The sequence below is a fragment of the Hemiscyllium ocellatum genome, chromosome 26 (genome assembly GCF_020745735.1).
Source record: "Hemiscyllium ocellatum isolate sHemOce1 chromosome 26, sHemOce1.pat.X.cur, whole genome shotgun sequence".
In the NCBI taxonomy this organism is placed as follows: domain Eukaryota; kingdom Metazoa; phylum Chordata; class Chondrichthyes; order Orectolobiformes; family Hemiscylliidae; genus Hemiscyllium; species Hemiscyllium ocellatum.
In genome coordinates this window covers 54,593,204-54,607,037 of record NC_083426.1, presented here as the reverse complement: position 1 = coordinate 54,607,037, position 13,834 = coordinate 54,593,204, and the positions used below count along the sequence as shown (strand labels likewise).

The window sequence follows — 13,834 nt, the reverse complement described above, 5'->3', positions numbered from 1 at the left end:
ATGTGAAATTAGAGATGTTTGTCAGTGCAGATTCAGTGGGCCAAAAGGCCTCTTCTGTACTGTATGATTGTTTGAATCTTTGGCCACAGTTGAATGACTGCTAACATTATCTTATTATTTAAAAAGGGTGGAAGGGTTAGAGCAAAAAAACTGTAAGCCAGTCAATCCAACCTCAGTGATGGAGAGGTTAAAGAGGTCTGAGGGACAAAATATATTTGAAGAGACATGGATTAATCAGTGATGGTATGTGTGGATTTGTTAAAAGAAGCATGTGCTTGACAAATTTGATGTTATTTTGGAGATAACCAAGAGCATTGATGAAGGCAGTACGTAGTCTGCATGGACTTTAGCAAGGGGTTTTGTGAAGTACCTCATGGTGGACTGGTCAAGAAAGTAAGAGTCTATGGGATCCAAGGCAAAATGGTACATTGGATCTGAAATTGGCTGAAAGCAGAAGGTAATGGTAAAGGGATAGTTCTGTGATTGGAAATCTGTTTCTAAATGGTATTCTGTGCAGCTTGGTCCTGGGGCACCTTGTTGTCTGTGCGGTACATTAAAGATTTAGACTTAAATGTAAGGGATGCGATCAGGAGGTTCATAGGTGACATGAAATATGGTAGGTTGATAAGTAATCAGGAGGACAGTCATAATCAGCAGGAGGATATGGACAGACTAGTCACGCAAGCAGAGCAATGGCAAATGGAACTCAAGCCAGAGAAGTGAGGTAATGCACTCAGGGAAGGCTAACAGGGCAAGGTGTTATGAATATGAATTACGAATAGTCAGGCCCTGCAAAATACTGAAGATCAGAGGAACCTTCGTGTCTATATCCACAGATCCCTGAACGTAGCAGAGCTGGTTAAAAAGCCAAATGGGATAGTTTATTCGATGATGAATAGATTACAACATAAAAAATGATATACTGGAACTATATAAAATACTTGCAAGGCCACAACCAGAGTACAGAGTGTAATTCTGGTAACTACACCATAGGAAAGGTATGACTGCACTAGATAGGGTATGGAGGAGATTCGAGTAAAAAATGAGGTCTGCAGATGCTGGAGATCACAGCTGCAAATGTGTTGCTGGTCAAAGCACAGCAGGTTAGGCAGCATCTCAGGAATAGAGAATTCGACGTTTCGAGCATAAGCCCTTCATCAGGAATAATTCCTGATGAAGGGCTTATGCTCGAAACGTCGAATTCTCTATTCCTGAGATGCTGCCTAACCTGCTGTGCTTTGACCAGCAACACATTTGCAGCTATGGAGGAGATTCAGCAAGATGCTGCCTGGAGTGGAGGGTATCAGCCATGAATAAGGATTGGATAGGTTGGGGTTAGTTTTTTTTGGAGCAGCAAAGGGTAAAAGGGACCTGATAGAGGTGCATAAGATTATGAGGGGCATCAACATGGTGCACATGCCTTTTCCATTAGTAGAGGGGCCAATAATCGGGGGCATAGATGTAAGGCAAGTAGTAGAAGACCAAGATGGGAGTTGAGGAGAATATTCGCTCAGAGGGTGGTGGCAGTCAAATTCACTGCCTGAAAGGCTGGTGAAGACAAAAACTCTCAAGACATTGAAGCAATGTCTTCATTTTGGGCGGCACGGTGGCACAGTGGTTAGCACTGCTGCCTCACAGCGCCTGTAGACCCGGGTTCAATTCCCGACTCAGGCGACTGACTGTGTGGAGTTTGCACGTTCTCCCCGTGTCTGCGTGGGTTTCCTCTGGGTGCTCCGGTTTCCTCCCACAGTCCAAAGATGTGCGGGTCAGGTGAATTGGCCAAGCTAAATTGCCCGTAGTGTTAGGTAAGGGGTAATATGTAGGGGTATGGGTGGGTTGCGCTTCGGCGGGTCGGTGTGGACTTGTTGGGCCGAAGGGCCTGTTTCCACACTGTAAGTCTAATCAATGTTTAGATATTCACTGGCATTGCCATAGCCTCCAGCACTATGGATCAAGAGCTAGAAAACGGGTTTCAAGTGATCAGATCTTTGTTTACAGGCATGGATACAATAGGCAAATGGCAACCTTCTGTGTTGTTAATGCTTTGAGTCTATAGACCATTCACCAACCTGACCTGGGAATACATTGTCGTTCCTTCAGTGTCACTGGGCCAAATCATGAAACTCCCTCTCATATTGGCATTGTGGGTCCACCTACAGTGGCTCAAGAGAGGTACCTCACCACCACCTTCTCAAGGGCAACTAGGAATTATGGCAATTAAAGTCCATGCAGCCCACAGCCAGTGACACCCACATCAATGAATTAAAAAATGAGTACATTTTTCTTTGGAAGTATAGATTGTTCTTGTTCTGATAGTTTGAAATTTGTCATTCATAGGTTTGCTCTGATGAGTGCAAGCTGAAAAGCTTCAGTAAGACATCTCTCTGACCAGCAATATAAGATAAATAGTTATTTTTTATTAGCTTTCTTTCTGTAATATAAACAGTTGACATCAGCAACTGAGACACTGGAAAGGCCTGCTTTGAATGATAAAGCATTGAAAGAAGTCAGCCAGTGTCTGGATTTAGACAGCACGCTGAGAGTTATTACCGGGTACTTCAGTGTGAAATGTGAAACTACTGTCTTCTGTAAAGGGAACAGCCTTTGACAAGAGGCCACTGACCAGGAAGGGTCCCACGTGGAAGTGGAGAATGATTTATAGTCTGATTCTCAAACATAATCAACCAGCCATCTCACTGGTACCTGCTTAAAATACTGACCCTTTTAAACTGAGCACATTTTACAGTATTATAATTCAGATTGGAGTGGTGGGATGGAGCATTGTTTCACGATGACTTGAAAAGCTGTCGGAGCCAGAACTTTCCACCCTTTGGAGTAAACGTTAATCTGCTTTCTGAATTATTTGCAGTAGCTGCATATTAACTCTGTGATTTTCAGAAGGCACCCATCACTTCTAGCCTTGCACCATTTTAAACATGCTGTGCTTTTCTATCTTTTCATTAAAGCTAGATAACTTTACACTCCACCCATTTGCAATGTTCTTTGCCATTCATGTAACCCTGTCTTCATCTGTGTCTCCCACAGTTTCCAGCCTGACCAAACCTCCTATCATCAGTAAACTTGGATACATTACACTCAGTTTCATCTAATACGGACTGTAAAATGAGGCTTCAGCATTGTTCCTTGCTGTGGTTCATTACTAACAACCTGATACAATGGAAATTATCTATTTAGGATTTATTCCATCTCTCTGTGCTGTCCATTAACCAATGATCAGTCCATATTAACATATCAACTCCAGTCTAAAGATTGCTAATTTTGCATAACAACCTCACTAAAATTTTTCAAACAGACACCTGGTCGTACAGAACTTGAGTCATGCTGAAGAAAGAGATATTGTTCCTTCCCTCCTGGAGAATGGTCACTAGATCCGAAACATTAACTCTGATTTCTCTCCACAGATCCTGCCAGACCTGAACTTTTCCAGCAATTTTGGTTTTTGGTCCTGATTTCCAGCATCCACAGTTCTTTCGTTTTTTTTATATCGTTCCTTACGCTTGTCATCTCGTAATTGTCAGGGCAAATGCAAGAATACCATATTTCAAACTACCTCAACAATGTATACTGTAGGAGACACCTACCCACACCCTGCCTTTGGATGGCACAAGCATGTGGCTGTAATTAGACAAGAAGCATTAAGGTGTCTAACACGTTTGAAAGTCGATATGTCACAAGAAATATATACCAAGATGCTTCATACAATCATAGAATCCCTACAGTGTGGAAACAGGCCCTTCAGCCCACCAAGTCCCCCACCACCCTCCGAAGAGTAACCCAGCCAAACCCATTCCCCTGACATATTAGTCTGCAGTTACCCCTGACTAATGGACCTAACCTACACATCCCTAAAGACTATGGGCAATTTAGCATGGCCAATTCACCTAACCTGCACATGTTTGGATTGTGGGAGGAAACCGGAGCACCCGGAGGAAATCCATGCAAACATGGGGAGAATGTGCAAACATCACAAGGCGGGAACTGAACCTGGGTCCCTGGTGCTGTGAGGCAGCAGTGCTAACCACTGAGCCACCATGGTGCCCAAGGAGTAAGGAAATAATTTGCAGAGGCTCTGACCATTGTTTTCCAAAAGTCTCTGGGTTGGTCTGGCAATTGGAAAACTGGAGAACAGTTAACAAAGTATAAAAAGACAAGAAGGCATAGCCTGAGTAATGAGTTGAAAATGTGTTGCTGGTTAAAGCGCAGCAGGTCAGGCAGCATCCAAGGAACAGGAAATTCGACGTTTCGGGCAAAAGCCCTTCATCAGGAATGAGGAAAGTGTGTCCAGCAGGCTAAGATAAAAGGTAGGGAGGAGGGACTTGGGGGAGGGGCGCTGGAAGAGCGATTGGTGGAAGGAGGTCAAGGTGAGGGTGATAGGCCGAGTGGGGTGGGGGCGGAGAGGTCAGGAAGAAGATTGCAGGTTAGGAGGGCGGTGCTGAGTTCGAGGGAATCGACTGAGACAAGGTAGGGGGAGGGGAAATGAGGAAACTGGAGAAATCTGAGTTCATTCTTGTGGTTGGAGGGTTCCCAGGCAGAAGATGAGGCGCTCTTCCTCCAACCTGAGTAATTACAGGACAGTTGGTCTAATAATGTGCAGATTATTCGAAAATGCTCTCAGACATGGTATAACAGTATCATCATTTGGAAAGGCTCAGACTAATGGGCAACATTCATTTATTAAAGGAGGGTCATCATTAATTAAAGTAACTGAATTGCTTGAAGTAAAACAGAGAATGAATAAGAAGGACCCAATTCCCGCAGTAAAATAACTAGGGAACACAGATTGGAACTAACTGGTTGCAAGATTGGAGAGGAGCTGAGGAGAAGCTAATTGGACACGGGGGAGCAGTCTGGAATGCATTGTCTGAAAGGGTGGTACAGGCAGAAGTGCTAATCACAGTAGAAAAATGTGCGGATTTACATTTGAATTGCTGCAGTGTGCAGGGCTGCAGACAAAGAAGTGAGTGGTGGAATTAAGCTGGGTAGCTCTTTAGCACGTGACACAAAGAGGAATGAGACAAACAGCTTCTAGTTGCAGCAAAGGTTTTTTTGTTATTTTGCTAAGAAAATGGATGACCAAGAAATGTAAATTACAAATCAGCCACATGATCAGAATGGCTTATTCCTGCCAATATCCTCTAGACTATAGTAATTTCATTAAAGATCTACTGAAATAATTACATGGGTTAAAGAGCTTTCCCTGGATAGATTCACTGATCAACAGGATTCAGACAGGATTGACTGTAACAATGTAAATGAACAAGCTAATGATAAGGAGAATTAACAGGATAACTGACATAAATAAACAAGCAATTAAATGGTTCTTCAGGTCTCCAGGTTTTTTTAAAAACATTCACTTTATTCATAAAATTTGTTAAAAATCCCTTACAAAACATTTCATCTGATGTACTACATAATTTGCAATAAAATTCAACTTGTCTTTATACAACATGATCCAATCAAGACAACTGCAATAATCTTAATATTTACAAGGGACAACCCATATCAGGTATATAGCCCGAGGATGCAAGATATCAAATCTAATATTACCGAGAGTGAAATTGATATAAGTTTTCCTCTAAATACCATGTTCCATACATATAATTCACAAAGTACATTTTTTGTCAGCAACATGGTACTAGGTGTTCTAAAATTCCCAGACCCTGGGTGTACTATGGCTGAAACGCAGTGACCTTTCCCCACTGCATATTTGTGCTGAATGCACCAACCTTCAGTACATCCCTCAGCACCTGGTCCTGAACCTTGGAATGTGTCTGTCAAGGCACCTGGTCAAACACAACTCTGAACTGAAAAACCAGCAGATCTTGCACCGAATTCAGGATCCTTCAAATCCACTTGATGTTTGTTTTGGTATGTGTCACCAGGAACAGCCAGCCCATAGAGCAGAGTCCTGCCCCTCGGAGCTGCTCAGGACAAAACTCGATAAAAGGCACTGCACTTCTCCCCAGACTTTGGAGTAATGAACAGTGAGAAGGAAAGCTTTAAATTACAGGAGGATATAGATACGCTGGTCAGATGTGTTGGGTGAAGTGCTTGGGCAGGACCAACAGGACAAGAGAATATACAATGAATGGTAGAATTCTGGGGAACACCGAGGATCAAAGGTACCTTGGTGTGCATGTCACTGGACCCTTGGGTTATCAGAACAGGTAGATAAAGTGGTTAAGAAGGCATATGAGATATTTGCGCTTATTAGTCAAGGCATAGAGTTTAAGAACAGGGAGGTGATGCTGGAACTGTATAAATTGATGGTTTGGCCACAGCTAAAGTATTGCATGTAGTTCTAGAATCCACATTAAAGGACAGATAAGATAACACTGGATCAGGTACAGAGAAGATTTACCAGGATGTTAATGAAAACAAAGAAATGTTGGAAATCACAGCAAGTCAGGCAGCATCGCTGGAGAGAGAACAAGCTAATTTTTCAAGTATATATGACTCTTTATCAGAGGTGGATGTTGCCTGGACTGGAGAGTTTTAGTTATAAAGAGAGATTGGATGTACTGGGGGTTGTTTTCTGTGGAGGAGAGATTGAGTAGGGACATGATTGAGGTATATGAAATTATAACAAGCCCAGATAGGGGAGATGGGAAGAAATCTTTGCCCTTGGTGAAGGGATCAATAGAAAGTGTTTGGATTTAAAGGTAAGTGGAAGAAGGAATGTGAGGAAAACCCTTTTTACCCAGATGGGTCTGGGAATCTGGAACTCGTTGCCTGTAAGGGTGGGAGAGGCAGAAACCCACATATCCTTTAAGTGGAATTTAAATGTGCATTTCAAATGCCAAGGCATACAGCATTATGAGCCTAGTGCTGGAAAATGTGATTAGAATACTTAGAAAATTGTTTTTGGCTAGCACAGACTAAATGGGTCAAAGGGCCTTTTCTGTGCTGCAAACCTCTGCACTCTTTCCAATGCTGTCACATCCCTCCAGTAATGTGGATTCCAGAGCTATGAAACAGGTGGGCTGCTTTGTCCTGGATAGTGCTGAGCTTCTTGGAGATGCGCCTATCCAGGCGAATGGGGAGTATTTCATCACACTCCTGACTTGTGCCTGACAGATGATGAACAGGCTTTGGAAATTTACGTTGCTGAGTTACTCTCTGCAGGATTCCTAGCCTCTGACCTGCTGTTGTAGCCACTATATTTATATGGCTAGTCCGGTTAGTTTCTGGTCAACATTAATAGTGGGGGAATTCAGTAATGGCTGATGCCATTGTCAAGGGACAACTTCTAAATTTCTCTCATTGGAAATGAGCATTGCCTGGCATTTCTGTGAGACAACTGTTTCAGAAGACTGTTTCTGATGCATCGAAATTCCAATGAGTATAGGCCTAACCTGCTAAAACTTTCCCGATTACATCACCCCTTGTTCTAGGAATTAACTGTGTGAACATTTTCCCATCTGCTTTTAATGCATATCTATTCTCCTAGTCCTGCCCACGCCTTGAAAAGCTATAACAAGACAGAAATACTTTTATACTCCATCGCTCTTTCAATAAAGTCTATTTGCCTCCAAAGTGCTTCCCGGATCTGCATACTACAGTTTTGTGAATCATTTCCAATGAAACACAAGGTACATATACTAGGTACCACAATATTCTATAGACTGTCTCCATTTCGATCAGATATTATCTATTTATTCCAAAGTTAACAATCTTATATTCCTTACTTTATTCTCCATCTGCTTTTGGGTTAGATTTGGGCAAGGTGGTCAATTTGGGAGTGCGTTTCTAGGTTGAGGGCAGTTGGGTGTGGTTGAATTCGCAGTTAGGAAGTCGGTTTAAGGTTCTGGAAGTAAGATTGAGTTGACAGAGCAGGGCTTTAGGTTCTTGGTAGATATAGCGTTGGATAGTTAACCATGGTGTTGGATTTTGGGGCACCAGAATTATAGAGTACAGAAAAGGCCCTTCAGCCCATTGAGTCTGTACTGCCCAAAATACACTAATCTTACACTAGTCCCAGTTTCCCATACTAGGCCCATAGCCTTGAATGTTATGGCATTTCAAGTGCTCATCCACATTTTTTTAAAGGTTGTGAGGTCTCCCACCTCAACTACCCTCCCAGGTAGTGCATTGAGTGGGCGGCACGGTGGCACAGTGGTTAGCACTGCTGCCTCACTGTGCCACCTGGGTTCAATTCCCACCTCAGGCGACGAACTGTGTGGAGTTTGCACATTCTCCCCGTGTCTGCGTGGGTTTCCTCCGGGTGCTCCGGTTTCCTCCCACAGTCACAAAGATGTGCAGGTCAGGTGAATTGGCCAAGCTAAACTGCCCGTAGTGTTAGGTGAAGGGGTAAGTGTAGGGGTATGGGTGGGTTGCGCTTCGGCGGGTCGGCGTGGACTTGCTGGGCCGAAGGGCCTGTTTCCACACTGTAGGTAATCTAATCTAATCTAATTTCAGACCCCTATCCCCCTTCTGGATGAAGAGGTTTTTCCTCAAATCTCCTCTAAACCTTCTGCCTTTCAGCTTAAATTTATATCTCCTTGTTATTGACTCTTTAACTGAGGGGGAAAAGCAGTTTTCTGTGCACACCCCTCATAGTCTTATATACCTCTATCAGGTCCCCCTACTTGTCATTCTCTGTTCCAAAGATAGCAACCTAAGCTTATCTAGTCTCTCTTCATTGGTGAAATGTTCCATTCCAGGAAACATGGTGGTGAATTTACACTGCAGCCCCTCCAGTGTATCACATCCTCCTTATGGTGTGGTGACGACTACTGCACACAGTCCTCCAGCTGTGCCCTAGCAGTTCTATACAGCTCCAACATGACTGCTCTACTCTTATCATCAATGCTGCGACTAGTAAAGGCATGTGTTCCATAAGTCTCCCTAACTATCCTACTTTCCTGTCCTGCTATTCATTCAGTACTCCCTTGTCTTGTTCCTTCTTCCAAAGTGCTTGTTGGTATTAAATTCCATCTGCCATTAATCTATCCATCTCACTAATCTGTCATTATCCCCCCGAAATCTAACACGTTCCTCCTCACTGTCAACAACCTGGGTAATCTTTGTGTCATCTGCAAACTTACTTATCAGCTCTCTCACATTCTCATTTACATCATTTATGAAAATCACAAACAATAAGAGACACCAGCTCTGATTCCTATAGTGTGCCACTGGACACAGTCACACAAACAGCCTGCAACGACTGCCCTCTGTCTTCTGTCACTATGGCAATTTGGATCCAACTTACCAAGTTAACCTGGATCCCATGAGCTTTATCAAAGGCCTTGCTAAAATTCATCAACTGCTCATGACCCTCATCCAAACACTTGGTCAGCTCCTTGAAAAACTCCACCAGATTTGTCAGACATGACCTCTCTTTGACAAAGTCACACTGACTATCCCTGGTCAAATTTTGCCTCTCTAAATGGAGACTGATCTTCTCCAACAGTTTTCATACCACTGATGTCAGACTCACTGCTCTATCATTCACTGGTCTATCTCTGGCACTTTCCCTGTGGCAAGAGGCAATTTTTAAAAATTGGGTCAGACCCCCTGTAACTCCATCACTATTGACAGATTAGTGAGATGAATAGATTAATGGCAGATGGAATTCAATCCAGACATGAAGTATCCTAGGGGATTTCAACCAAATCCTCTCCTGAATACATTTCAAGAAATCTTCCCCCTCTAAACCCTTTACTCTAATGAATATCCCGATTAATGTTACAAGACACACAAACACCAGATTACAGTCCAACAGGTTTATTTGAAATCACAACCTTTTGGAGCACTGCTCCTTCACCTGACAAGACAAAGGGGCACCGCTCCGAAAGCTTGAGATTGTTATCGTCTTGACTTCTGACTTTGTCCATCCTAGTCCAACACTGGCACCTCCATATCATGGCCAATTATTGTTGGGGAAGTTGAAATCCCATAATGTAATTACCCAATTATTATTTTTACACACCTTAGTGAATTGCCTACATATCTGTTCCCTTGTCATCCACTGACTGTTTGGGGCTTATAATGCAATCCTAGCAGTGTAACTGCCCCTGTTTTAGTCCTAAATTCTATCCACAATAGCTCATCTGTTGATATCACCCTTCCTTTCGACAGTAACTGACTACCTAAATACTAACCTTTGACACCCTCCCCTTTCTCGCCTGAAGATCCTATACTCCAGAATGCTGAGTTACTAGTCCTACCCCCTTCTTCAACCAGGTCTCCGTGATGGCAACAAAATCCCAGCCCCAATGATCCAGGAATCTAAAAGCCTCCATCCTGCACCAAGTCTTGAGCCACATATTCTCCTATTTCTGTATAAGCTGGCATATGGCAATAGGACAAAGTTGGAGGCTTTATAGTTTTGGGGTTTTTTTTGAGAGAATCAGGGTTTTCTTTTGCAGTAGCTTGTTGGAAGATTATTGTTGGGGTGGGGAGGATTGGAAATTTGGGTTTTTTGGGGGGGATATTACTGGACATCAATTCAAGATTGCATTATTTACAAAGGGATGGTTTTTAGCATACCTTTGGAATACTTTGGAGGTTACTGCAGTATTTTCAGGGGGTTACTGGTGTATCTTCAATTGAGGCTACTTGAGCATTTACATTATTAAGGTATTTTGCGGGGGTTATTGTAACATGAGTTTGTTGCAGCATTATAGAGGAAGGGCTTTTGCCCGGAACATCAATTTCCCTGTTTCTCGGATGCAGCCTGAACTGTTGTGCTTTTCCAGCACTACTCTAATCCAGAATTGAGTACATTTGGAGTTACTATCACATTAAGGGGGCTATTAGTAAATTAATTTGGAGGGGAGTTATTGGAGTATAACCAAACAGGAAGGGATTAGTGGAGCATTTCTTGGGTTTTTTTTGGGATATGTAGGGGTTTTCCAGGGTATTTAGAACAAGTGTATATTCAGTATATTTTCAAATTATGTGGTGCTCAGTTGGGGTACTTTCATGTACATAGGGTATTTTGGGTGATTTTGGAGTATTTTTGAGAGCATTCAGGTTATTTGAGGGATATATTCGGGTATTAGGGTGAGTGGGGATATTTTCAGGTTTCAGGGGGAGTGGGGATATTTTCGGGGGGAGTGGGGATATTTTCGGGGGAATTGGGATATTTTGGGGGGAGTGGGGATATTTTCGGGGGAATTGGGATATTTTGGGGGGAGTGGGGATATTTTCGGGGGAATTGGGATATTTTGGGGGGAGTGGGGATATTTTCGGGGGAATTGGGATATTTTGGGGGGAGTGGGGATATTTTCGGGGGGTATATTTTGGGGGGAGTGGGGATATTTTCGGGGGGTGTATTATCGGGTGTAACCCCCTCCCCAGGCCCCCGCTCTCTTACCGGTCCCGAGGATGAGGAGAGTCGCCAAAAGCGGCCCCGCTCCGCCCGGACCCAGAGCCGGGCCCATCGCCATGGAGCAGCCGGACACACGCACACAGGAGCGCGCACTGCACTCCAGAGCGCGCGCAAGGCTTCCTCGAGATCCCGCCCCGTGAGCGCGCGCGCGCGCGCACACGCACTTGGCGCTATCACTGAAACTCGCCTCAGTTCCAGAAGTCTCTATCCCTGTCCCTGTCCCTCTCCCTTTCCCTCTATCCCTCTCCCTCTGTCACTCTCCCTTTCCCTCTATCCCTCTCCCTTTCCCTTTCCCTCTATCCCTCTCCCTCTGTCACTCTCCCTTTCCCTCTATCCCTCTCCCTTTCCCTCTATCCCTCTCCCTCTGTCACTCTCCTTTTCCCTCTATCCCTCTCCCTTTCCCTCTATCCCTCTCCCTCTGTCACTCTCCCTTTCCCTCTATCCCTCTCCCTTTCCCTTTCCCTCTATCCCTCTCCCTCTGTCACTCTCCCTTTCCCTCTATCCCTCTCCCTTTCCCTTTATCCCGCTCCCTCTATCACTCTCCCTTTCCCTCTATCCCGCTTCCTCTGAACCTCTGTCTCTGTCCCTCTCTCTGTCTCTTTATCAGTTTTCTCTCTTGTCTCTGTCCTTGATAATTGTCACCTACAGATGTCAAGATAAAAATATCCAAGTTTCAGGTAAATGAGAGATGAAGGCCATGTCTAGAGAACATATGAAAGTGAACCCGGTCTGTTTGAAGTTATGCAGCACTGAGCCACAAAAGACATAAAACATCTGCCCCTGTACAGTGCCCACACAAGCACCACAAATATATATTATTTTAAAGTTAAACATATTTCAAGTTCAGAACATCTGTCCTCCCTCAGATCTCCATCCCCTCAGAGGGGTCACACAGCTTTCAAGAATTAAATGGGAGTTGCTGTGTATAAACGTTTGGGAAACTCCAGGAATAAGATTGGCATTTGTTCTTCTGTTTCTTTTTGTCTAAACAGGGGGAATGATTTAAAATTTTAACTGGGATCAAAAGAGTAAATGAGTTAATAATCCATATTAATGATAGGTCCAATTGTAGAGAAGGTGAAAAAAAAGGGCTATAATGTAAAGAGTTGAAAATCTCACAGCATCAGGTTATAGTCCAACAGGTTTAATTGGAATCACTAGCTTTCGGTGATCACCTGATGAAGGAGCATCGCTCCGAAAGCTAGTGCTTCCAATCAAACCTGGTGTTGTTTGGCATCTGGCATCTCCAAATCATGGCTATAATGTCAAGTGAGTTCTTGCTGACAAAATATTTTACATGGGGGGGGGGGGAAGAGGTTGTGGGGTGATGTTGGTTGAAGGAATGGACAGTATGAAAATTACTGCGCAGGGGTACTGGAGAGGCTGGGCGGGCTATGATGACATATGCCTAATCTGCACATAAGATGTTCCTCCAGTTTGTACTGTGATTCACTGGAGTACTGCAGCATGCCTAGGGCAGCCAGGTGGGCATACCAGCCGGACATGCCATGTTAGAATGACTGGCTACGGGAAAATTGGGGTCATACTTGCACGCAAACCAGAGGTGTTCCACAAAGCAGCCACCCAGTCTGCATTTGGTTTCTTCAATCGAGAGTAGGCCACATTAGGTGCCGCAAATACAATACACAAGATTGGAGGAGGTCCTGGAAAGACTGTATAGATGGTGAGCAGGGAGTTGGTGAAGGGCCAGGTATTGCACCTTCTGTAGTTCATGAGAAGGGAGCATGGTGTTGGTCATCAATGAATGGACAAGGGAACAATCCCTGTGAAATACAGACAGGGGAGTGAAGGGAAGATATGTTAAGTGTGGCATTCTGCTGAAGTTATCTGAAATGGCAGAGAATGATCTTTTGAATACGAAGGCTTGTAGGATGAAGAGAGAGGACATGGGGGACCCGATCTCACAGTTGTGAGTGATGGGAAGCGGCAAGGGCAGAAGCACTGTGATGGTTCAGATGCAGTTGAGAGCCCTGTCAACCACAGTGGGCAGGAACCCATGGTTATGGAAGAAGCAAGCTATGTCATCAGTGCTGTTTTCAAAGGTGGGATCATCCAAATAGATGCAATGTAGGCAAAGGAACTAGGAGAACGGGATGGATTCCTTGCAGGCCATGGGTGTGAAGAACTGCAGTGAAGGTCAGTACAGGGGTCAGTGGCTTTATAGTGGGTGGTAGTGGACGGTTTATTCCCCCAAATGGAGACCAAGAGGTCAAGGGAAGGAAGGGATGGTATGAAAGTTATAGAGGGGTGGAAATTGGAGGCAAATGAACAGATTTTTCTAGCTCATGGCAGGAGCATGATGTGGCACCGAAGCAGTCATCGACGTACCAGAAACAGTTTTTTTTAAATTTCAAACATATACTTTATTCATAAAATTATTTGGAGCTCTATACAAAAGGTCATGCCATTCTTGTGCACACATTACATTTCTTTACATACAGACATTGAAATTTATTT

The 13,834-nt window shown here is 43.9% G+C and overlaps 1 protein-coding gene across 1 annotated transcript in view; it reads right to left on the bottom strand.

The window, feature by feature from the left end:
• The window catches only part of shisa4 (shisa family member 4), a 76,307-nt gene extending 64,885 nt beyond the window's left edge, over positions 1–11,422 (bottom strand). Inside the window, exon 1 of the mRNA XM_060845224.1 lies at positions 11,342–11,422. Coding sequence (XP_060701207.1) covers positions 11,342–11,414 — 73 coding nt within the window. The 5' untranslated portion in view covers positions 11,415–11,422. The remainder of the gene's footprint in view (positions 1–11,341) is intronic.
• Positions 11,423–13,834: the final 2,412 nt, after the last annotated feature.